The sequence below is a fragment of the Phyllostomus discolor genome, chromosome 6 (assembly GCF_004126475.2).
Source record: "Phyllostomus discolor isolate MPI-MPIP mPhyDis1 chromosome 6, mPhyDis1.pri.v3, whole genome shotgun sequence".
Lineage (NCBI taxonomy): Eukaryota > Metazoa > Chordata > Mammalia > Chiroptera > Phyllostomidae > Phyllostomus > Phyllostomus discolor.
In genome coordinates, this window is record NC_040908.2 from 142,202,359 (window position 1) to 142,229,954 (window position 27,596).

A 27,596-nucleotide genomic window follows, 5' to 3' on the forward strand; every position below is an offset into this window, starting at 1 on the left:
TGAAATTAGAATTCATTTGCCTGGCCCACTAAATTAAATTTGCTAAGTGGTGAAAACAAATTATGACTAAAAATTTGATATTGGTTAAGTGGTTAATGAAGTAAACAAAGTTCATGATATTTGCCATCTCTTCCCCTAAAATTTCTGGGATTTTTAAGGAGTATGATCAATTACAGGCAATGTAATAAAAGTAATACATTGGATATTTTGACTTTGTTAATGAAACATAGGAGTCTCATGAAGAAGTATGTGAAGACATAAGAGATAAACTGACTGCTTGTACCTCAAGAGAAACATCTAAAATGTATTTATTGGCTGTGTTGTTTTTTAAGTTATTTAAGGTTGCCTGTGAGTACAATCTACTCTACTTGATTATTTCTATCTTTCAAATATTTAATTTCTCTAAGAAATCTACCCTACAGATTTAGGTAGGGATTCTGAAATTATTCCAGTAGAAAAAAAAACAGTTGTTTTATGTCCATCTTTCTAAATGTGGTTTTAAGAAATGTTAGTATATCCTTCCTTTTAAAATATTTTTAAAATAACATTTATTTTTTATTTATTATAGAAATTTTTCTTAAGCTTTGGAATTAAATGTTATATAGCGTAATATAAGTATATATGTAATATTCTATTACATATAATATATGCCGCTTCTTACAGAATCCTACAAAGATGTATGTTATATAATATCCTGACACATTAGCAAATCAGGAAGAAGAAATAAAGCAATGGTGTAAATGAGTGAAACCTTCATCTCTGAATGAGAAATTGATAACATCTACACATAGATGAATCAGGAAATAGCAGTCTAAGAAATATTAGGCAAAAACTAGAAGGTTGTTATAAGTCATCTAGCATGTATTTCATTAGAAAATAGAAAAAAACAAAGTGGTTTTATGTCTATTTTCCTAAAATAAATTCTAAGAAATGTCCTTTTAATCATTTAAAAAAACATTTTAAAATAATTCTTTTAATTATTAAAAGAAATGACCTTAAATCCCATTATTAATAAGTCACATCCAAATAATGTTAAGCCATATGCTTGTTACAAAAAATAAATAAATAAAAAAATAACTTACATATCAGTGTTTCCTAGTAGCAGAAAATGAAAGGCCAAACAAGTGTAATGATACAAACCCTCACCTACTATATAACAATGACATTCCAGTGTTCTAGAAATCATGTTGTTTAGCAATCTTAGCTCTGAATTGAATAAAGAAACATAATTCTATTTTGTCTCTCTCAGTTTTAAATAAACCTTTAAAATACGATTACTTATAATTTTATATGGTTTCTTAGGTAGCCTGGGTCTATATTTATTTTTAACTGTTTGAAATACTTCACAGATGGTTCTTTTAAATAAAGAGACTGGATAATTTATCACTAATGATTTAAAAATCTCTCTCTTAAAAAAATGGGCAGGCCTTCTGGGGTTGTCTTTTGATGTCCCATATCATGTGTCCCGAATGATTTTTACCCAGAGGACTAATTTATCAAAAGCTTAAGACTGCAGACTTAAGAGATTTACAGACCTGTATGTTGGTGTAACAAGCAGAATGCAGTATTTAGCAAACATGAGTCACAGGCTGCAAAGCAGGGTTCACGACAGGGAGACATTGATGAATGGGGTAAGATCTAATTGAGGTTTGGTACAAAATGATGGCAAAGATTTTTCTTTTGCTAGCACTCATGTCAATACATGCATGAGAAGGTACTTTGGAAAACTGTGCTAAATTAAAATTAGTTGGCAAAGTCCTAAAGTGAAATCAAATATTAATATATGTATTTCAATAAACACTTCTGGGCTACAAATGATTGATACAATTACTGTACTAATCATAAATCTGGATTCTTTTTAACAGCCCTGTGACTCATGGAATTCATAGTTGCAAATGACACAGGTAAATAAATTTTAACTAAGAAATATGTAACATTAAGCTACTATTGAATTAATCAAACTAAACACATTTTATAATGCATTCATAAGGCACTATTGCAGTTACTATGGTATTAATGTCTATACAGATAATATCAGTTATTTACAAATATTACAGAGAGAATACATTTTCCCATGTAATGTTAAGTACTGTCACAGTCCTTTAAATTAATACAGCACTCGGAGCAATAAATCAACCATAACTTTCGAACTCCTATCTGTGAAAATAGCAGATACCATGTTTTCCTCTCAGTCTCATCTTCCTAGTATTTATGTTTACTTAACATGTAAAAAACACAATGCAAAAACCTTTTCATTTACAGTAACATCTGCACTGACAGATGAGTAACTGAACACAGTCTTGTGTATAAAGCTAGGTTCTAATAAAATGTATTTAGGGCTACAGGCATGACTACTGCTGTTATTGATAATGATTTAAGTTTTAATGACAAATAAAAAAGCAAGATTACGTTTATATAAACATTTTGCTGATTCATAATTAGAATAGAGGTTTCTTATTTTTAAAACGATACTTCCATCTCCTCAAGTAATTTTAGGGAAAACCTAAACTTACGTTGGAACTCTATAATTCAATCAGAATATCTGTGCTACAGTCATACCAGTATCTTTTCTGTTATTGTACTTTAAGATAAAACCACTGACATGGGGTGCAAACTTTAGGAAAAGGAAAGGTTAGAGACAGAAATATTACCAAATGTGAGTTTCCAGATGGATAATGAGGAAATCTTGACTTTTCATTTAATGTCAGAAGTTTTATCAGTTCCATAAATAAGCCTTGCTGCCAGCACCCCCACCCTGCATGGCCCTCAGTGAGTGCACTTGCTGTTTTCTGGACCCAAAATAGGTACATGTTTTACTCCAAGTCAACAGACATGGAGTTCTAGACAAAGATTTCAAGTCAAATAACTATCCCAAAATCAAGTACTGACATTGGCCAACTATTAAAATTAACAAAATTTAAAAAGTTAGTTTCAACTTAAGAAGTAATACAGGCTTATTAATATAAGAAAATAAAAATAGTCCATATAACAAACATAAACAGATTGTATCTAGGGATATCTTTAATAACAAACGTATAACATACATGTGAAGAAAACTTAAAATTTTATTGAGGGATCTACAGGAAGATTTGCATATGGAGAGACAAATAATTCTAGAGTGAGAAGATTTGAAATGAAAAAGATGTGAAGGCAAAATTAATTTACACATTTTTTAGAAGATTGTATTTCCCTGAAATTGGATAAAAATTACTGAAAGATTTCTTGGTAAGGGACAGCCAAGAATATTATAAAAACAAAGAATAACAGAGGGAAATTAGCACTGCTATATATTAAAAATTATAAATTATCAGTTACTTAAACAATGACTACTACCTCTAGGATAGACAAATAGGCAATAGGCAAAAGAATAGGGTAGAAACCCAATAAACAGAATTATATACGACTACTTAGTATATGTAAAACAAAAGATGTCATAAGGATGGATTGTAAATCTTTCATATAAAAATGACAGGCTCTTTGGAAAAAATTAAGTTAGATTCTTGCCTGTTATATTAAAATAAATTTGAAGAAAATAAAAGTTAAAAAACAAAAACAAAACCCTGACAGATGAGAAGGCCTTTCCAAGGATTCCAAAGGTAGAGGGAAAAAAGGAAGCTATTTAATTGAGTAAAAGTTTTAAAATGGAATTCTGAAACAAAGTGAAGAGTAAATGATAAACTTGAAGAACACTTGCAACATGCATCTTACAGGAAAGGGTTAATACCCTGATGCTCTCATTCAGTCCTGTGGCTCTAAATATCACCTAAATGCTAACAAGTCTCAAAGTTAGATTTCGATTTAGACTGCTCCCCTGAATTCCAAGTTCTTACATTCAACTGTTTACATGATGTCTGTACCTGGGTGTGTCTTAGACAAAATTAAAGCCCTTCAAAATGAACTCCAGATTATCTACCACCTCCTTATAAACTTGTTCCACTGAAGACTTCCCTATCTCTTCTAAGATGACTTGATTCTTTCAGTTGCCAAGTTAAAAAATCTTAGAGTCATCCCTGACCTTTCTTTCTTTCACATCCCAAATGCAATTTGTCACAAGAAATTCTGCTGGCTCTACCTTCAAAATGTATTAGAATCTGACCACCTGTCATCACTCCCACTGCTACCAGCCTGGTCTGAACCACCACCATCTTTTACTGGGGTTATTGCCATGGTCTCCTAACTGCCCCTACCCTTGCCACACTACAATCTATTCTCAACACGGTAGCCAGAGGGATGTTTTTAAAACACGATCTCCTCAGATCATGTTAAGGTCCCTGTTTTGTTCAGAGTAGAAGCCTAAGTCCTTATAACGACCCTCAAGGCTCTAAGAGGTCTTCCTTGCTTCCCTTGCTCCCTATGATCTCATCACTGTCTATTTCTCTTCTCCGTTATACCAGTTAGTTACATGTCTTTCTTGCCATTCAATGAATATGCAAAGCAAACACCTATATCAGAGATTTTACGTGTTTATTCTTTCTGCCTGAAAATGACTCTTTTCCCAGATATGCACAGGAATAACTCTGTTAGCTCCTTCAAATTTTATCAGTGAAGCCTTCCCTGATTTTATTTATTTATTTTTAGTGAAAGGGGAAGGGAGGGAGAAAGAGAGGAAGAGAAACATCAATGTGTGGCTGTCTCTCACGTGGCCCCCACTGGGGACCCAGCCCGCAACCCAGGCATGTGCCCTGACCGGGAATTGAACTGAAGACCCTTTGGTTTGCAGCCCATGCTCAATTCACTAAACCACACCAGTCAGGGCTGAAAAACAAATATTTATAAGTGGCCTCACTTTCTACCCACTCCGTTAATTCGCCTTTGACTCTACTTACAATGTATGCAACGTAGATAGCTCACGGAGTATACAAGATGCACTAAGCAAATAGTTAATCTATGAAATCATGTGAATAAAATATTAAAACAACAAACTAATAAGAAACAAAACAAAACCCACCTTCTGAAACATTTGAAAAGAAAATACACATTTATATAATGTAACATTTTAACTGTCTTTCCTTTTGAAAATACCATGAAAAGGAGTTAAGAGCCAAATAAATGTTTTGTTTTACTGTTGACAGGTATGGTCTGTGCAATTACATTGTAAGTGAAATATGGATTTTTAAATAATGAATAATGACTGTCATATAACAGGTGGTCAGTATTTCTCAATCTTGGTGTTAAAACCCTATTTCCCCTCCAACATCTTGAATACATTACACGGAAGGTATCAAGGCCCAAAGGTATGAAAAAATCTGGAAAAAAAATCTTAAGGTTTCTTTCCAAAGATCTCAACTAGGTCAGTTTTAATGCTTTATAAAAGAAAATTTATATATATCCAACTTTACTGTCATCTTAATGTAAAAATATAATATTAGGGACTTAATAGAGAACTAGGTAATTCAGACAAGCCTCTCTACTAAATACAACTAAAATATCTGGAAAAAAAAAAAACACATGCTTGAAGGCACAGGAAAGTGAACAGAATTGTGAAGAATTACAGGCAAGTGTCAGGAGGTAGTTCGGGGATGCCTCCCGGGGAGGCTGTTTGCTGATGCTGGAGGAGGTGGCTCAAATGCTTCAGAACATTGTTGAGCCCTCTGTGGGCCTGGGGTGCTGCAACTGGGATGTAGCACCCACAGAGAGGAGTTGTTCTTAAACCCTCCTGCTTTGAGTTGGTACCCTGAACACCTGAACTCCAGAGGATAAATCAGAGGTAGGCAGGCCCTCTCAGAAGCAGCAGGTCAGTTTCAAATTATCTCAGTCTCTAACATTGAACTGAAGTGATGTGGGATTGCTAATGCTTCAGGAGCCTGGATAAAGCAACTGTAACCCTCAGAAGATGCAAAGTATTTCTATAAACAATTCTGCAAATACATGTTGGATAAATTAGCAGACATTAAACTACAAAATATCTGAAAAAAAGTTTCCAGTGAGCGAAAAAACAATGAAAAGCAGGAGAAAGTAAAAGGCATACATACAAGACAATGAGCAGTTACTGTGCAATAAAACTATAGTCCCAGAAATAGAGGAGAAAGCAAAAGTGGCAGAAATACCGTATTTTGCCATGTATAATGTACTCCTGTGTATAATGCGCACCCACGTTTTTGGCCCAAACTTTCAGGAAAAAAATCTTTCATTTTAGTTAGTTAATTAATTAATATTTAGATACTTTTTTTTGGTATTATCAAGGAATTTTAGCATTTACTTTTTAACATATTGTGGTACAAGAAATTTTATGTGCCAAATAATCACAAAACACAAGAACAGATACAAGGTATTTCTGGTACTACCCAGGTATAACGCACATCTTTATTTTCCCTCAAAAATTTGGGCAAAAAAGTGCACATTACATATGGCAAAATATGGTAATATTTGAACATATAATGGTTAAGAACTTTAGAAAACTAATGAAAGATTACCCACCCACAAATTCAGAAAGTTCTATGAACCCAAGTACAAGAAGTAGAAATAAAATTACATAGGCACTACATAGCAAAACTACTAAAAATCTCCCCAAACAGAAAATATTTTAGGAAGCTAAAAGTCAGATTTCATTCAAGAAAGCAAAACTTAGAATGAAAACTACTTCAACAGCAACAACAAAAGCCAAAAGATAATAATGTTGAGGTGCTAAAAAAAAAGAACACTACACTGAAATTATATATTCAGCAAAACAGTCTTCAAGAAAGAAACATAAAATAAATATATCTTCAGATACATAAAAACTAAGAAAATTCATTACTAGCACAACCACTGTAAAGGAAATGCAAAAGATTTTTTAGAGGAAACAAAAATTGTCTTGGATGAAGACACACAGATGCTAAAAATATATAGAACAAAAGAAGTAAATATGAATGAACATTGACTGTACAGACAATAAAAATAATATTCTATGGGCTTAATAAGTAAAGACAAAGTACATTTTAACAATGGTATATATGTTGAAGAACGGTTGAAGAGTTTTATATGTTGAGATGTATATGTTGAAGAAGCGTTTAAGAGTTTTAAGCTTCTAGCACTGTCTGAGAAGAGGGTAGAAGTAACAAAGTTACTGTGATAAACAGACTTTGACAAAGCAAGGATCTGTGTTAACCAAAGGGTAGTAACCAAAAGAATACAGAACGTAGAGCTTCCAAGCTCACAGAGGTGAAAAAATGGGATATTAAAGAAAAGTGACACAGCTGCTATATTAATATTAAAGTTAAAAGTGAAAAACAAAATACTAGTAGGGTAATTTTACAATAAGATGTAAGAATTCTAATTCTGAAATACACAAACGTAATAACATAATATCCATAAAAGAAAGCAAAAATTGGCAGAACTAAGCAGGGTGCCGTGTGGTAGGCAGAACACCTTCTCCCCCTAACAGATGCTCACAGCCCAGCCCCTGAAACCTGTGAATATATTCCACTGCGTGGCGAAAATGGTTTTGCAGATGTAATTAATGTGATAGGATTTTATCTTATTCTTTTAGTATAAAAGAAATCCTTTAATTTTTCAAGTGTTAAAAAATAATTTTATACTTAAGCCTTGAAGATAAGCAGAGAATTTACCAGTTTACTGGTTTAACCCTAACTCAAGCACCCACTCTGTGTATAGAACTATTCTAGGTGCAATGAAAGGGATTCTTCACCTTAGAAACATGATTAGCATCACCTTTTACAGAATTCTAAAATAGGGAGATTATCCTAGATCAGCAATTTTCAACTGGTGTGCTGCAACAATTTTTAAAACATGCAATACCTGACTATTTAGTCAGGGGCACTGACCTCTTTTCCCTTAACCTGTCAAATAAAAAAATGACAACAGCCAGAACAACAATAGCTGTCCAGTGTGAATGAATCAAAATTAAACCTATTTTGGGGGGTCAGATTGGCAGCAAATACATTTTTTTGGTGCACTGCAGACTTATAGTAATTAGTTTATGTGTGCCATGAGATGAAAACAGTTGAAAACTGCTGTCCTAGACTACCCAGTGGCCTCAATCTAATCATTAAGAGCACTTAGAGCAGAGAACTTTCCCTAACTGTAGGCAGTAAACATGAGACAGAAGGAAAGGTCAGAGATTCAGAGTATGAAAATGACTTGACCTGCCTTTGTTGGCTAGGAGATGAAGTGGTGAAGAGGGTCATGTGTCAGGACAAATGAGTGACCTCTAGAAACTTATCATGACCCCTGGCCAACAGCCAACAAGAAAACATGGATCTCAGCCAAATAGCCACATAGAACTGAAGTCTGCTAACTACCAGAATGAACTTAGAAGCACATTCTCCCCTAAAACCCTAAATAAGAAACTCAGTGGGCTTACACCTCGCTTTTGGCCTTGTGAACCTCTTAGCAGATTAACCAATTGCAACTGCTGGGCTTCTGGCCTACAGAACTCTTTGAGATAAAGTTGATATATTTATGTTAATTTGTTAGGGCAGCAATAAAAAACATATAAAATAAGAAAGTCCACAGTAATGGAGGGAATTTTTAATTGGTCTCTTCATTGTATGTTAGAACATAAATTAAAACATAAGTTAGTAAAAAATAAGATTTGAAGAACACAACCAATTTGAACTGACATATAGAATATTGTAACTGAAACCTACAAAACATATATTCCTTAAAAGCATACTTGGAACATTTATATAAGCTAACTATATGGTGGGCATAAAGTAAGTATCTACAAACTTCAAAGGATTAAAACCACATAAAGTAATTTCTCCAAATACAATTCAATTAAGCTATAAATCTATAACCCCAAAATAGGCTGGAACATAGACTGCAACATAAACCTAGTAAAAGTAGATTATGAAAGATAAAGAAAGGAAGTAATGAAAGTAAAAGCAGATACAATAAAACAGAAAACAAAATCTACAATAAAACAGAAAACAAGCATCCAAGAGAAAAAATCAACAAAACAAATACTTGAGGTGCAGTTCTGACAGGAAAAGATAATATTAAAATAAATAAAATCAAATACACAAATCTACAGAGATGTGCCTCATCCCCTCTTAAAATCTATTACCATAATACCAGTGATAGGAAAAAGTAACAGTTGCCAACAGGAGAAACACGGTAACGTTTGGAAGTTGAAAAGCAGATGGATCAGATCAATGGGAAATGCAGAAAACAAAAATCAGGACCCCAGTTGTTATATGAAAACTGCTTTTGCCCAATCTGTGAACTCAGAAAAAAAGACTGGGGAATAGCCTATGAGGTGATTATAAACAATAATCAACAGACCAACTACTCAACAGATTTACTCTGGTGTTGTATTATGGGCTAAGACTCTCCAAACAAAGTGGCAACCTCCCTAGCATCAGCGTTGGAATCAAAAGTAAAGTAGGGCCCTGGGAAGATCCAGACTCCCAGAAAGAAAGACATTTGGAGGAGAGAGAGTGAAGCATGAGGGCAGTTGAAACTACAAGCAAAACACTAAGGCACTCCTAACAAATAAACAAACAAGCAAGAAAACAAACAAATAAACAAACAAAATGCCACCAACTGCAATAAGCATAAGACACATCAGACAAGATGAAACAACCTCACTAGTCATCTGAGAGTTGCAAATTTAAAAAAAGAACACAGACAATAGTCTAGTGTTGCTGTTACTGTTCTGGGTTGAGGTAAAGATAAAATATGCACACATTTGGTATAGGAAAATTCTGAGACTTTGACAGATTACTTCTTTTTTAAAAAAAGTAGTTGTCCTCTGACTCAGCAAATCAGCTTTTAGGAACCAGGTACACACTCACAAAGCTGAATATACAGGCATGCTCTCCGATGCATCATTCACCAAAGGAACACGGATTGAGGAAATTATGGTACCTCTATTCTCTGGATGGTCGCAACTGTTAAAGAATATGAGGTAGATTCTTCATGCACGTACCCTAATTTATGGGCGAGCACTCACATGAAACCTAACAAAAAGCTAGAAAGTTAGATTATCTAATACAAATTCATATTCTCTTTCTCTCTCTGCAAACATAACCAAACAATTAACAGCATTTATCTCTGAGACAGGACACAAGATTGAGGTTCTGGGGAAAGTCAAAGAGGGCATTCTACTTCTATATGTACTTCTATGTTGTCTGAATTTTTTTAAACCAAGAGTAGATGTTTTGCAATTAAAATGTTCCATGCACACTTATGAGATGAGATATACAGTGATCTGTCAATAGAAAAACAGTAAAGTCTTCACTGTTAGATCTTAAGAATAGCTTATTATGTATTAAAAATTGTGTCATTTTTAATTATAATCTTCAGTCCTTAATAGATGTTAAGTTTTAAAGAAGTAAAATTAGTTCATCAAAAAATGGGTAAAATAGCTTAAAGGTTTTACTGTTAGAGATATTTAGGACATCAAGCATACTTGTTCTTAGACCTGTGAAAGATACTGGTTAACTGAAGCTATTCTGAAACTAATTTCCCCATTAATTCTCACAAAATAACCAAACCTATTTAAAACATTAACTGTTAACGTAGGCTGACATATAAAGGAGGCTGCCAAAGTCTAGAAAAGTTGCTATTTACCTAATGAAATAAAAGCCGTACTTACAAGCAGCAGCCTGAACTGGCGCGAGCTGCGGAAAGGCCATGAGCAGAGAAACGCCGGGCAGAGAGTTCTGCTTGGTATGTTCAGTAGTTTGGTCAGCCCAAACCACCACTTTTTTCCTCTCCACCAAATGTTCAATTTCTTTGAAGTCAGACTCAAAAGCAGCATTTGACAGGCCAGCTTCCTTTAATGCACAGTACTGTTTTCTCAGGGTTGGAAGTAAAGCATTCAATACCCTAAATAGAGAAGTCGACCAAAAAGGAGAGATAAATACTAAATTTGAAATACACTATTATAATTCTATGTAACATCCAAAACATTAAATCACTCAAATAATTCCCTGTATATACATACTTTCCTTTTAGAACATTTCAACCAACTACATCAACATATTCTTAATACATTAGTATAAACTGGAAAGCACCTTGGGTAGGAATCACGAGCACCAGGCTGTACTCTCAGCTAGTCTTCCCTTGCTCCCATATGACCATGGGTAAGGCAAACTGAGGTTTCTCCTCTATTACATGGCAACCAATTAGACAGCCATTACTCACAGCAGGAGACTGTTTAGGGAACTGAATGAGTTAAATACGTATAAAAGCTTTTTGTGAAGCATAATGTAATTTTCAAACCAAATATATTGTTGTTGTTACTAACTACTACAAAATTAAAATAAATTTATACACTATATCAAATGATGAGACTCATTTTAGGCATATAATGATAAAAAAACCACAAAGGAGTACAATTCATTTTCCCTTTCAGTTAGCTATTCATGAGTTAAACAATGGCCTTCAAAGCTATTCCAAGAGGGTTCAAGGAGAAGGGTTGTGGACAAAAATGGAGGGTATGGGGGAATCAATGGGGCACTGATTCTTGGCTCTGACTCAAAATCTTCCCAACAGTTGTTAATCAGAGCGGTATGTGTTAGATCTCCATGTAACTGTTCACGGAAGAAATGCCACAGCTAAATAGCTATAAATTTATCCACTTGATCAATGGTTCCTAACTTTTAAATTAAGAAAGATGTCGTCAAGCAACATGAGTAATCTCGAAATGATTCAGTCCTGATGATCCAGTTCACCTGTCACATTTAAGAGAACAGACTGTTTGAAGTATAAATAGGTCACTGGGAAAAGAATAGGCATTAATTTTAACAAAAGGAAATAATTGCTTTACTACTTACTTAAGAGTCTTAAATATTTAGATAGTAGTATAAATAAATAATCTGTGACACCTTCATTTTGGTGAGGATGGAGAGTACTTTAGTCATTAATTAGAAAGTCAATAAAAACTGAAAACCTACACTAACTAGGTGCTATGCAGAGAAGAGTTAACTGCTATCCTTAGAAAGATTTGCTAGCAATGTTGGCCTTTGGCTGGTACCTTGAACCTTGGATTTTGACAGCAGTCTCATTATTTTCTGAATTGATAAAGAGTGTCTCACTGTGCTTGAACTGTTTATATAAACAATGTGGGTTATCCTTAAGAGTTGCTTTCCTTTCAGAAAGTCTGTTTTGGGTACATGCTAGGCAGAGGGTGAATACATGACCAGCTACCAATAAAAACCCTGTGCCCTAAGTATTTATCTAATGAAATTCCAAAAGAAGACAACATTTCACATGTGTTGTCACAACTTTTGCTGGAGGACTTATACATCCTGTGTGGGTCCACTGAAATATGACCTTTGAAAGCTTACATTGGTTTTCTTTGGATGTTGCCCCATTCTTTTCCTTTTGCTGATTTTGTTTTGCACACTTTTGCTTTAATACATCATAACTAAGAGTAAAACTATACAATGGGTCCTGCGAATCATTTTAGTAAAGCTAGTAAATCTGGAGGTAGTCACAGGGAATGACGACATGTTATATATGTATGCATGTATACATGTTTGTATGAATGTATTTATGCATTCATTCATTATTTTTTGATTCGTGTACATATCGTGAAATGATCACCACAATAAGTCTAGTTAACATCCATTACCACAAGTAGTTACAGAATTTTTTCCCCTTGGGATGAGAGTTTTTAAGATCTCTTTTAGCAACTTTCAAATATGGAATACACTACTATTAACTAAGGTCATCATTCTGTATATTATACCCCCATGACTTACTTATTTCATAATTGGAAGTTTGTACCTTTCCACTGCGTTCCCTTATTTCAACCATGCCCCCTCCTCAGCCCCTGGCAATCAGACTCTGTACTCTTCATCAATGAGTTTCTTCTTTTTTTTCAAGATTCCACATGTAAGTAAGAACATGTTATTTGTCTTTTAATGTCTGACTTATTACACTTAGAGTAATGCCCCCAAGGTCCATGCATATTTTTGTAAATGGCAAGATTTCATTCCTTTTTATGGCTGAATAATATTCCACACACACTTTTTCCTTATCCACTCATCCATTGATGGATACCTAGATTGTTTCCACATCCTGGCTATTGTATTATGCAGCAATAAACATGGGGCGTGCATATATCTTTTCAAGTGTTTTTTTTTTTCAGAAGTGAAATTGCTGGATTATATGGTAATTTTATTTTTAAGTTTTTGAAGAACCTCCATATTTTCAATAGTGGTTTACCAATTTATATTCCCACCAACAGTGCACAAGGGATCCCTTTTCTCTACATCCCTGACGGCACTTGTTTACTACCCATGTTTTCTTCTAATTTTGTTTCAGGTCTTATGTTGATGACTTTAATCCATTTTGAGTTGTTTTGTGTGTGTGGTATGTTTTATTCTTATATCAGCAGCTGTTGTCCGCTTTTCCCAACACCGTTTATTGAAGAGACTGTCCTTTTCCCATTGTATATTCTCAGCTTCTTTGTCATAAATTAGTTGACCATATATGCCTGGGTTCATTTCTGGGCTCTCTATTCGGTTCCACTGATCCACGTGCCTGTGTTTGTGCCAGTACCACACTGTTTTGTTATAGCTTTGTTACATAGTTTTAAATAAGGGACCATAATGCTTCCAATTTAGCTCTTTCTAAAGATTGCTTTGGTTATTCAGGGTTTTTGGAGGTTTCACACAAATTTTAGAACTGTTTTTCTATTTCTGTGAAAAACAACAGTAAGATTTTGGTCAGAATTGCATTGAATCTGTAGATTAGTTTGGGTAGTGAGGACATTTTCAGTATTAATTCTTCTAATCTATGAGCACAGAATATTTTTCAATTTATTTGTATTTTCTTCAATTTCTTTCATTAATTAATGCCTTATAGTTTCAGTACACAGGTCTTTTACTTGCTTAATTAAATTTGTTTCTAGGTATTCTATTAATGCAATTGTAAATAAAATGATCTTAATTTATTTTTCTGACAGATTATTCCTAGTCTATAGAAACACAAATCCAAATGATTTCTGTATATTAATTTTGTATCCTGTAACTTTAATAAGTTAATTTATTAGTTCCAACAGTTTTGGGGGAGTCTGGGGTTTTCCATATATGTCATCTGCATATAATGCATTTTATTTCTTCCTTTCCAATTTGGAGGTATTTCCTTTTTCTTGTCTAATTGCTGTGGGTAGGCCTTCCAATACTATGTTCAATAAAAACAGTGATAGTGGGCATCCCTAACTTGTTCTTGTTCTTAAAGGAAAAGCTTTCAGCTTTTCACTATTAAGGATAGTATCACCTATGGGCTTGTCATATATGGCCTTTATTACGTTAAGGTGTGTTCATACTATATCTACTTTGCTGAAAGTTTTTATCAAAATGGATGTTGAATTCTGTCAAATACTTTTGTGATTTTTATCCTTCATTTTGTTAATGTGATGTGCCACACTGAATGATTTAAGAATGTTGAACCATCCTTGCATCCCTGGGATAAACCCTAGCTGATCAGTGTATGATCTTTTTAATGTACTGTTGAATTAGGTTTCCTAATATTTTGTTGGAATTTTTTACATCAATGTTCATCGGGGATATTGGTCTATAATTTTGTTTCCCTATGTTGTCCTTTTCTGGTTTTGCCAACAGAGTAATACTGGCCTCATAAAATAGACTCTTTAATTTTTTGGAAAAATTTGTATTCTCTGAATGTTTGATAGAAATCACCAGTGAGGCCATCTGGTCGTGGTCTTTTCTTTGTAGGGAGGTTTCAATTAGTGATTCAATCCCCTTACCAGTAACTGGTCTGCTCAGGTTGTCTATTTCTTAATGACTCATTCTTGGTAGGTTGTATGTTTCTAGATAGTTCTTCTAGGTTGTCCAGTTTGTTGGTGTGTAATTGTTCACAGTAGTCTCTTAAGACACTTTGTATTTCTGTGGTGAGTTGTAATATCTACTCTTTCATTTCTGATTTTATATAATTAAGCCTTCTCTTTTCTTTTTTCTTGTTGAGTCTAGCTAAAGGTCGGTCAATTTTGTTTTTCTTTTTAAAAGTACAACTCTTGGTTTCATTGACCTATTCTATTTTATTTTATTTTTTAGTCTACTTCACTTATTTCTGCTCTGATCTTTGTTGTTTCCTTCTTTCTAACACTGGGCTTTGTGTGTTATTTTTCTAGTTTCTTGAGGTTCAAAGTTAGGTTGTTTATTTGATTTTTCTTCTTGAAGCAGACATTTATTGCTATGAAATTCCCACTTAGAAATGCTTATGCTGCATCCCATAAATTTTGGTACGTTGTATTTTTATTTGTCTCAAGGCATTATTTTTATTTCACTTTTTTATTGTTGTTAAATTGCAGTTGTCCCATATTTACCCCCATTGCTCTCCCCTGTCCCCCAACCCCTGTTCCCAGTCAATTCATACCCCATTGTCTGTGCCCATTGGCTCCTTGACTTGCCCCTTCCCCTTTTTTCCTCCACTATCCTCCTGCCCCTTCCCCCTCTGGTCACTGTCAGTCTGTTCTTTATTTCTAAGTCTCTGGTTCTATTTTTCTCATTTGTTTGTTTTGTTGACTAGGTTCCACTTATAGGTGAGATCTTATGGTATTTGTCTTTCACCACCTGGCTTATTTCACGTGGCATAACAGTCCCTAGTTCCATCCATGCTGTCTCAAAGGGTGGGAGTCCCTTCTTGTTTTCTGCTGCATAGTATTCCATTGTATATATGAACTAGTTTTTCAATCCACTCATTTACTGATGGGCACTTATTTCACTTCTGATTTATTCCTTGATCCACATAAGTTCCACATATTTGTAAGTATTTTCATTTGTACTTTCATATCACTGTGGTCAGAAAGGTATCTGATCTGATTTCAATCTTCTTAAACTTGTTAAGACTTGTTCTGTGGGATAACATATGATGTACCGGGGAAATTTTCCATTTTCACTTGAGAAGAATGTGTATTATGTTGCTTTTAGATGAAATGTTCTGTATATGTCTGTTAAGTCCATCTGCTCTCATTTGTCAGTTAAGGCCGATGTTTCCTTATTGATTTTGTCTGGATAATCTATCCACTGTATAAGTGGGGTATTAAAGTCTCCTACTATAATTGTATTGCTGTCTATTTTTCCCTTTAGGTATGCTAGCATTTGCTTTATGTATTTAGGTGCTCCTATGTTGGGGGCATAATATTTACAAATAGTATAACCTCTGGCTGGATTAACACCTTATTACATAATGCCATTCTCTGACTCTTAATACAGGCTTTATTTTAAAGTCATTTTACATTCTTCTTTAGCTTTTCCCCCTCTGAAAAATTACCTCTCCTTTTATTCTGGATGATAACTTCGCTGGGTAAAGTACTCTTGGTTGAAAAATTTTTTCCTGTTAGTACTTTATTAAATCAGCTTTTGCCTCTACTCTATAATGTCCTGCTAAGATAATTAATCACTTCCATTATTTTATGCCATTTACCCCTTTCAAATTCCTTATAAATACTATAATCTGTTTTAACTAGAAGAAAACCAAGGCTTAGTGTGGTTAATTTATGCCAGGTTATATTGCTAATTTAAACTAGTATAAGACCAAATCCAAAACTCACACTCTTTCTGTTATGATGATGTACTACCTCCGTCTGTAATTCTTTGATTCACCACATTTTTAAATAAGAGAAATCTTTTTTTCCACTTTGAGACAAAAATTGATCTAGAATGTATTTATCTTTGTCTTAAACAGCAAATATAGAACAGTTAAAATAAACTGATGTTTCTTTTATGATTTTAGCTCTTGTAAGTGGTTTAAGTGCTAGTTATTAAGTACTCAGTGTCTGCTTAAGGTGTAGATATAGACAGTATGGGAGACTAGGCTGAGCTTGCATTCACAGGATCCATCAGGTTTCTCCTTTCCCTTTTTTTCTTTTAAAAAATAATTAACTTACTATGATTTCCTTTAATTAGAAAGGATGAAAAATTAATTACCAACTGGTAATTTGAGGACACTACTAGAATGCCAGTAGAATTTTAGATCAGCAGAAAGCTCTAAGAGAAATAAATTTCTCATTTTTCCAGAGCATGACAGTTGACACAAGGAGTTGATTAACATATCTGAGGTAACAAAAATAAAGATTGTTGTACATTTTTGCTATTATGTTACTACAGATTCCCGTGATGTTACTGCTGAGCTAGTACAGAGAGCATGACATAAAAACTGGACACTTGATACAAAGTGTATACATTTTTAGTAATTCATTTTAATGATAGCACAATATCATTCTGGATGTAAATGCTTAAAAACTCCCTACTTAAATATTTAGTTGGTATTAATAGTAAGTGCTTCTAAGACAGGAGATGATAGCTTAAAGACAGGTAGAGACAGATTCCTTTTCATAATATAGGTATCTTTGGAATTTTGCATGACATGGCGTATGTTACATAAAATAATCAATTAAAAAATGCTTTTCAAACCATAAAGCATTATAAAAAGTTAGTTGGAGGAGAATCACATCTTTTATTTCCTCAATGTTCTCAAACTCGTTATGCTTTCTGATGCTGGCAGACACTTAAAAATAATGTATCCCATACCAGATAAAACTTGGAAAAGTGAACTTCTGTGCTTCAGGTTCCTAAGATTTCCAGGGTTAAAATTTGTAGAAGAGGTAAATACATGTACTTACGCCTCAGTTTGCCTGTGTTGCTGTTCTTGAAGAGAAGCTAGATCCATCATATGTTTAATTTGTGTTTTCAAATCTTTGTTCTGGAGGTACAAATGGTGACAATGAAGATCTTTATTGAGTTCCTAGGGAAAACAATGTAAACTTTATGTCAGATTCCTTTGAGAATGTAAAAATTAAATCAATTTTAATAAAACTTATTTTATATTGGTGTCAACAGATGTAATTTTTTTACTTATGCAGTGATGTGCTTGGAAGTAGTTTGAAAAATCAGTGTTCTGGTATAAGCATCTATAACTTACAAGTAAGATGAGTTTTAAGTTTCCTCAAAAACAGGTCAGAAACTCATGACAAATTTTATTATGGCAACAGTTTCTTAGTCTATCCAATTTGTTCATAATATTGTGAAAATACATGAATATGATCAGTTTTTGCTTAAATGTCACTTCTTTATGGAGGCCTTCCTTGAGCATTATATGTGACGATGAACACTCCATCCCTGTTAGTCTCTGTCATAGTATTGACCAGTAAATGTTTATATTGTTTTCCACCTGCACTGGACTTACGGTTCAATGCCAGACCAGGGACCGTGTCAAACCACTTCAGTGTTACTGCCCCCACTTTACAATGCTTGGAGTTGCATATAAGTTTCTTGCTTAAAATCAATCTTGGTATAAGGTTCATCCTACAGCAAAAGTATAAAAAAGTCTTTTGTAGACCCCCATTTTCCAAAGCCTCATGGGTGTAGGCTCGAGTGCTACCTAATCAGCCACCTAAAGCACAGGTGTCAAACACAAGACCTGCAGGCCGAATCCAGCCCGGCACCTTGTTTCTACCTGGTGGCAACACTGAGCTGTTGCTTAACTGTTAAGGAGTAGTTACATTTACACAGCCCTAAAATTATAATCAGCCCTTTAAATGCAACCGCGAGGCTGATGTGGCCGCTGGTGAAAATGAGTTTGACACTCCTGTCCTAAAGTTACTTATTTTTCCTCCAACTTACTGAAACTTGAGTAGGAAAAGTGTCAGCTAACTGGTTACACTGAAACACTGGTAATGATGCAACAGCATTCTCAAAATCTTTAATTGGGAATATTTCAGTCAGTATAATGAAAGAAAGTGAGAGGCTACAGCAACAGTCCCATAAAGCAAGGGATCTGTGCCTGGGAACACCCTCCTGCAGACAAGTCCCAGGTCCATTTTGGCTTTTCAATATTCCTCCCAACTTGCAGTTGGCCATTAATTCTCTAAAAGCTTAAAAGTCCCCCCACCTGTTTTTAATACTTCTATGCTCAGTGATAGGCACCACGACAGGAAAGCAGTGCCAATCTGTGTGTTCTAGATATATTAAAGCTGGGGCTTATTCATGTGACTCATAATTGTGTTTCAAGAAATACAGTAAGTATTTTAGAGAAAACTCTCTTTAGGAATCAGTATGATACAGTTAGAATGCTGGCCTATGCCAGGTGATTTTTAGATAGTCTCAGCCATACACTAATGCAACCTTAAGCCAAAAATAAGGTCTTTATGGAGATTATTTGACCAAAATTAAGTGCTTGACTAGATGATCTCTTTAGTGTTTTCCAGTTAGAAAATTCAATGATCCTAATAGTGTACTTATTGCCAAATACTCCATCTTTTCTCTTAAAGAAAGAAAAAAAATCCCTTCTATATATGCTTCTTCTGTTAATCTTATTCCTTCATTGTTTTGAATGACTCTTCTTTTAAAAAGGCAAGCCTTGAATGTATAGTAGTCAATAATGGGCCTTGGCCAGCTTGTCATCTTTGAAAAAACAAGTTTACAGTTTGAGTCTTTCCTTGTCTTGCTATACTAATGATTAAAAGAGCAGGGCCTATTCTGAGAACTACAAGTAGGTTAGTAATGGCTGAAGAGAAAAATATAATGAGGTGATATATAAAACTTGAGAGGTATTCAGGTGTCATGCTAGGCCTGGGAGATCATAATAGAGAGATTATATTAGGGAGAAAGCACTGAACAGTGATATGATCAGAGCTACATTTTAGAAAGCTCATTTTAGTTGCAGTAGAGAGAATGAATTGCAGTGCAACATGAATGAAGGCAGAAAGACCAAATGTAGCAGTCCACTTGTGGAAGTGGGGAGGGGGCTGATTTAGGGTAGTGGTAGTGGGAGAGAGAGAGAGAAGTGGACAGATTTGAGAGATTACAAGGCAGATAATTCAGGAGGGTACAGGAAAAAAAGAGCACCCATTTGAAAGTCACAGTACTAGGTCTGTGTCCAGAGTTGTATGACTATGGTAAGTCCTTTCACAGAGTTATATGTCAGTTTTCTTACATATAAAATAATGGCTTTTAAATAGACAATTACTTTAGCTATAAAAACAGCCACAGGAAAAAGAACTTAAGAATGGAATTGGGGTGTCAAAAATGGAAACAGTTCAATTTTTTTCAAATTATAATCATGCGTTAAAACACAAAAGACCTGAATATGAACTTAAAATTGATTTAAGTTCATATTCAGATATGGAGAAGTTCTGTTTAAGAGAGTTATAGCAAACAGAATGATTAAAAAAATCCAATTTGACTATATTAAAAAATTAAGTTTATTGAAAATAACCCAAACAATAGTAACTCAAAAAACACTACTAAGTAGACCAAAAGACAAAAACAAATTAGCAATAATAATAATAATAATGATGCTAAAAGGAATACTAGGCCATTTTTAAAATTGGGAACTTATGATAAATATGGGAAAGCAAAGGCAAACTAAAACTAGTTAACTTATACATTTGTTTATTTTCCTCTTACAAGTGCTTAAGCATTTCTCTAGTTGAGGCTGAGTCATAAATTAGAATGCTGATTATACAAACATATTAAGTTATAATATGAGAATAATATAAATTAAGTAAAGCTATTATAAAAACACTCTAGTAATAATATTTAAAAACTATATATATATAGATTTTTTAAATGACTGTACTAATGCCACTTTAACTGTAGACCTAAAAATCAAGATGATAAATTCTGTTATATTTTCCTACATGCAAAAATTTTTTTAGAAACATGAAAAGGTTTTGCTCACTAGAAGAGCTAACTGTTCTATTAGAACATCAGAACCACAAATAAAGAAAACTAAAGAATCTAGTATTTAGTTTAGAATATGGTAAAAAATTTAGCTCTACCAAAATGCTTATAATTTGATGTCATTTAGACAACGACTGCCTTGAAAATAAGACTGTTTTAGATAGATATGGTGTCTAACAAATAAGTGAAACTTACTATAAATAAATAAAACAAAATAAAAGCTACTATAAACATTCAACATCTGTTAACTTTTCAAGATAATCAGCTCTCGTACAGTGAATCAGAAACACTCACTTGGCCAGGAATATCAGCTGTTTTCTATGCAAACCGTTCATCCAGAACACGGCTAGGGCGCTCTGACGGAGGCTAGCGGTGTTCTGTGATGAGCCTCTGCAGTTTTAGGTGCCTCACACCTGGCACGGAATTTCAACGGTTCCATTTTCTAACCTAGATAATCTCTATTATAGTGTATTGATTAACCATTGTCTTTTTTTTTTTTTTTTGCTTACTCCTTTTGGCTCATACAAATATGTCTACTGTATCACCTTAAGATGAGTATAGCGTTTTTTAAAAATGTGCTTTTGTTCTAGAGTAAATATTATGAATGTTATATCAAAGAAAAAGTGACTTTTATAAAAAGGTAAAGTTGTATGAATGTGACCTCCCCAGTCTACCATCTGAGAGATCAATTTTGCTAGTCTCAAAGGCATCTATGACCCCAAAAGTCAGAATTTCTATTTTGGAGGAAAAATGGAAAATGGATTTTATAATGCAGCCAACTCTGTTGTGATCCTTCAGTGTGCCTTTATTTGGCTATTGATTTCTATGTTATTGTTACTTAGAATATTATTAAACTATTATTTATTAACCATCTATTATGTGTTAAGTGGTACTAGGTCTTTGCATATAGTATTTTGCTTAATTTCATAATACCTTATATACATTTTAAAGATGAGAAATTAAGACAACAAAGTTAAACAACTTGTTCACATAATTAGTATTAAAGGCAGTATTCAACACAACTACAAGTACCAGAATTAATACTCCAAGTCTATCCTCTTTCCAGTATTTACATTCTCTCTGTAAGGAATATTCTTAAGTGCTGTATCAATTAAATTATATTATAAAATCTCATTAAAGTATACTTTGCACTACATTTAATTCCTAATCCACTGAACTGACTAGCTGGTATGCTTTCAGCAGGACATTTTGAAGACTTCTAGAATTACTGAGTTATAGATTGTTGGCTGGCCCTCAATGAATCTCCACACTAAGAAACTATTTAGTTTCTATTTGTCTTTGGCTTTCTTCTTAAGAAACACAGTGTCTGTTGCTTACGGATCCTTTCAATGTCATCATTAACTACTCTTGCTAGTCTCCCCTCCCTCCACTTTGAGCTTTAATGCTAAAAAAACCAACCAAACAAAAGCCATTTACAACTATTGCTATGTAGTCAGGGGATTCATTTTCCTGGTCATGATGAATTGGCTAATATCTTTGAATTGTAACAAAAAAATTTGTATCTTTGAACATTAATGACCACTCGCTTCATCCATTTGTTACTGAATATTTTATGCTGTATTTCACTGTATTCATTTTCAGTCTAGTGCTTTTTTAGAAATATGAAGATTGTAGGATTACAATTAGCTGATATAGTGTATATAATTTCAGAAGAGCAACATCAGGGTACAGTTGCTCCTCCTTTAAAAAAAGTATAAGTTGTTTTTTTAAAGTATTAGGTAGTTGAATCAAAATTAGTTACTTTGTTTGCTGGCTGCTTATTCCATATTTATTCATCGCTTCTTTTTTATTAAGAGAACTCTACTTTTGGTTTTGGAAATAATGTGTCCAGCAAAAAAATTCACCTTTCCAGATACCCTTGTAGTTAGGAATAGCCATATGACAATTCTAGCTATTAAGATATATCTGCTAGAAATTATTGAAAAAGATCTTATTCTCATAATATAAATATCCCTCATGCTCTCTTTCTTCTCCTGGGCTAAGTATGAACTTGAGACTACAGAAGGAATAATAACATTACAACTAATAAATGACAAGTATGATGACGACAGTGATAACTTACTATTCATCAAAATGGTATATTAAGGTACTATATAGGAGGCACTATATTAAGAAGGAACCACATATTCTGCCCTGGCCAGGTGGCTCAGTTGGTTGGAGTATCATTCTGTGCACCAAAACATTGTAGGTTCGATTCCTGGTCAAGGCACATATGTAGGTTGTGGGTTCGATGTTGGCCCCCTTAGTGGGAACGTGTACGGAAGGCAACAGATCAATATCTCTTTCTCACATTGATATTTCTCTCTCTCTCTCTCTGAAATCAATAAACATATCCTTGGGTGAAGATTAAAAAAACAAATGAATTGCACACTCCCAAGACTTACTGTTAAGGGAGCAAAATATACCTCTAACTTTAAGACACTAAAGTCAGATTTTTGTAACCATGTGTTCAGATTGCTGAACAGTTTAACCTGATTCTTCCATTAACCATTATTACCCATCCTACTTTTTATAAATATAACCTTTTGCCACTCCAGCTGAAATTTCTTCAGTTTAGTACATACACACACATGCATACAGCTTTCAAATCAGCTTTCTTTAGCCATAGTATCAGCAATGGTCACCACCTTTAAAATTCTTTTTGCACAAAATATCAAGTACTAAAACAGACTAAAATTACCTACATGATTATTCTTTAAGTACAGTTTGAAATAAAATTATTTTATTCTAAATCAAGAGCTACCTCATAAAAGAATGCAATTGTTTATGAAAAACCACAACTTTACTCTTCTAAAAGTACAAAAAGGCAAATTTAGTTGGCAATTAGCAAGGCAGAAGGTATATTCAGTTAAAAACAGTAAAATTAGTCAATTAAATCTCAGAGAAATGGAGCAATAATTGTCTTCTGAAAGATATTTACTCAAGAACAAAGACAATGAGTTCAAAGAGCTCAGTTCTTACAAGATAAATCTGAATATATACGCGTAGTTTGTTTTATTGTGCTTTGCAGATTTTGCATTTTCATCAACTTCGAGGCAATACTCTCTCCACCAGCAAAAAGATTGTGACTAAGATGATGGCTAGCATTTTTTGGCAATAAAGTACTTTTAAACGAAGGGATAAACATTTTTTTGGATATAATGCTATTGCACACAACAGAGTACAGTATAGTGTTAACATAATTTTTATACGCATTGGGAAAAATTTGTGTGACTTCTTTATTGCAATATTCGCTTTATCGTGGTGGTCTGGAAATGAACCCACAATTATCTCTGAGGTATGCCTGTACAAACATGTCTGTACCTCTGGAATACGACCATTTTGACCTAAGAGTCTCATTTCGGTTTCAACACGATGGAGCCAATTAGTATTCTCATCAAATTGCTTCAGTTCCTCCTCTCTTTTCTTCTGTAGGTAGCAGCGACGGGTTTTCAACATTGCAAGTCTATGATCTCGTTTGCAAGTGGCCTGAAAAACAATGCATTTAAGTCAACTTAATTTTTAGGGTATCTGATGCATGTGATATTAGTAAAGTATTATTTTCTTATAAGTGTGCAATTATAGTATATTAAGTAAGGCTACACTCCCATACTTAAAGCTATTTCCTCTTTGAAATCTCACAATATTACTGCTTGCAGGAAAAAATTGAGTTGTGAATCATTTTTATAAAATTAGATGTCGAGGGTTTTTGGCTTTAAGAAACACAATGGCCAAATTGAAGACTATAACTTGTGTGTGTGTGTTAAAATATGTTCTCTTAAATGTTTCATTTGAAAAGTCCATACATGGTCTGATAAGTTCCATGATTTCCTTCCCATGTATGCTCTTTATCTTCCCTTCAATTTGAGAGATGTGAAGAAATAGTGTTCTAGTGCTCTGATTTTACCTGTAAGACCTTCAGGTTGGCTGGTGTAAATGGCAGAAAATAGAGCTTAGATCAGAATGGTCATAAATATCTGATCTTGCCTGATGAATAATGGATATTACGAATATTTTCAGTGTTTTATGTAGGCCTGACTTGGGATCAAAACTGGCCTTTTGGTTTCTTACCCCAAGGGTCTCGCACACTATCATAGGAACTGCCGGCCAGAACAGCTTGACCTGTCCGGGCTATGTGTCAAAGAGACACTGAACTCTATAATCACCAAATATGACGGCTGGACTGGAGATAATAGATCCCTATGGACTAAAATACGGCCCTGCAGCTGATTTTGGAAGTAGGAAGCTACATGAAGAAAAGAAAAAAGAACAGGAACTACATTTGAACTGGGTCAAAGACCTCACTCTCTTTAGGAGATAAATTCTTCTTCCTTATTATTTTTTATAAAACATGTATTGACAGTTTAGGGAAAAGCTGGGTATTAAAGAGACTTGCAAAAATGTGAAAGACCATCACTCTTCTCACTGCCTTTTTGTTTGTTTTACAAAACATAAACAGTTATTTTTCATTACAGCATTACTTATGTTATCATGCAATGGGTTATTCAATTATTTTTAAATTAATAGATGATTAATTTAAAAGAATCATGTATTAAAAATAATACATGATTATTTTTAAAGTAATGTATTTTTGTAAACCTGAGTTTAAATTTCTAATATAGAAATATTGGTAGGCAGAATACACATGAACAAAAGTTCTTTGAGGTTCCTAAAATAATTTCTTTAAAGCAGAAAGAGGTCCTGAAAAGCTGGAAAGTTTGGAACCACTGCTGTAGCAGAAAGGAGGATATATGGCTTCTTGACTTTCTTCTGCTTATCAGCAGGTCTGTAAGCTTAGGCAAGTCAGTTTCAGTTAGTATTCAGTTACCTCATCTGAAAAAATGAACAAAAGCACTGTATGTGCCAGAGGCAAGGCAGTTAGACAAATTGTCTTTATTTTGCTTTAACAATTATAAATGTTGTAGTACTCTTAAAAAAGGGCAGAAAATGATCTGTGGGTCTGACGGCAGGCAATATTTAATACCAAAAACCCCTAAAAGGTATGTTTCAAATTTTTACTTCTATTGTTCATCAAATGCATCCTTTATGATATATCTCTGTATTTTACATCAGGGTACGCCTATTGAATCACTGTTCTGAAACAAAGAAGTGTTTCAGTTAAATTCTAAAGTATGCATGTTAAACTCTGAGATTAAAGTAAAATATTCTCATTAAAGTTTCAAAGAGCTTTATATATTTTATTAACAAAATTCTCAGAATACCACAAAAGATCTTGGGTGTGAACACAAAATTCTAAAACTTAGGTGTTACTACTGCTGTGTGCAAAAGGACCAGTAATAAGGTGAACTCATTATTTCACTAAAAGTAATATGCAGATCGTCTTTACGCAGTCATACAATTACCCAGGAGCTTCACTTGAACACTAATCTCAGAGTCCATACTCTAGAACCACTTTTGGCTGAAACAATGCCAGGAGATTCTTTTAGCACTTCTGATAATAAACCTCTTTTGGAGAGTCCAAGAAAGATATAAAAGTTCTTACCTTAGCAAGCAGTTTGGTAAGACTAAACACCACTATGTACAAAAAGCAAAAACACAAAGAAACACACACACAACCTCCCCTCCAAACTCAGCCTCTAGATATCTCCCTATGTGTTTAGATAGTTTAAATACAACCAATAAACTTAAGAGGTTTTTATCTCCATTGCTTACCTAAGCTCATAAGAATACCTATAAGCAACATACAGATGGAAATAAGAAAAAGTAAGAAATCATAAAAGACAAGTGGGTTGAAGGAAGGGCTACTAAGCAGAAGAATCAATGAAAACAGAAAAAAATTAGACAAACCAAACCCATCCTACTACTATGTCTTAATCATTGTAGGCATTCACATTCAATATTCAATGGTATAAGTAAAAGAGTAAAATAACTTTAGTCTGGGATTAAATAGCCCAAATTTATTAATTGTACTAAATAATAATCAAATGTTTAAAAAGCGACAGCCTGATTCTAAACTCTAAGAATGTGCTGTTCCTTTGCTCCAAAGGCTGGCTTTTGACTACAAAAATAGCTTTGAAAATTCCTGGCAACCAAAGTTTCCACAATCTGGCCCACCACTGATTGTCAATAACTCCCAATGTGGCAAATATGTTTTAATCATGTGCCATCTCCAATCCATTCATGGTGTTTAGCTCTGGCAACTTCAGATATAGAAAGAAAGAGTATGCCAATCAATAAATGGTATTTGCTATGGGTAAGGGATGCGGAATTGGCAGGAAGTTTTCAGTGTAGTTATATACTTCCATACATACTGTCTCACAAATATACTGTGTTCTGGTTAAACTGATATCTATACTCCATACTATTTCTGTTTGTTTTTCTCCTATTAATACTCTCATGAAAGGCCCAGTATAAATCACATTTCTCCAAGAGGAAGCCTTTCTTAACCACAAAAATTGGGAGCCACTGTTTTCTTCTTTGAATTAACTATAGCATTTATGGTACTTATAATATAGTAGAATGATTTAAGAGTACAGACTCTGAAGCCACATAACCAGCGTTTAATACTGGTTCAGCCACATTAATTAGGTATTTTACCCAGAAAACTCACTCGAGTTCTCGGTGCCTCTGTTGCTCACAGATGGTGGTAAGGTAGGATCTACCTCACAGACTCATAAAAATTACTAAACAAATCATCCCATGGAAAGGACTCTGGAAAGCACCAAGTGCTTTGGCACACAGTGCTCAATAATATTAGCTGTTTTTTATTAATGCACTACTACTACTCAAATGACAGTCATTTAGTGCCTTATTTGTATATGATTTTATTGCTTGACCTAACTTATAAATAATTTAAGGGCATACAATGTCTCACACTTTTATTTACTTATACACTGTGCCTACTATAATGCTTTGCCTGTAAACAAGTGCTCAATAAGGTCTGTTGTTAAAAGTTAAGATACTAAGTCAGTTATCAGCTTCCCATGATTGAATTTGCCCTCCACCCCCGCAAGAAACAAATCAGATAATTAC

The 27,596-nt window shown here is 34.0% G+C and overlaps 1 protein-coding gene across 1 annotated transcript in view; it reads right to left on the reverse strand.

Annotated features, from left to right (window-relative positions):
- The window catches only part of KIF18A (kinesin family member 18A), a 76,530-nt gene that overhangs the window by 20,706 nt on the left and 28,228 nt on the right, over window positions 1-27,596 (reverse strand). The window contains exons 11-13 of the mRNA XM_028517165.1: window positions 23,928-24,092; window positions 17,543-17,664; window positions 10,541-10,773 (exon numbers count right to left, since the gene is read on the reverse strand). Of these exons, the coding sequence (XP_028372966.1) occupies window positions 10,541-10,773; window positions 17,543-17,664; window positions 23,928-24,092 (520 nt within the window). The remainder of the gene's footprint in view (window positions 1-10,540; window positions 10,774-17,542; window positions 17,665-23,927; window positions 24,093-27,596) is intronic.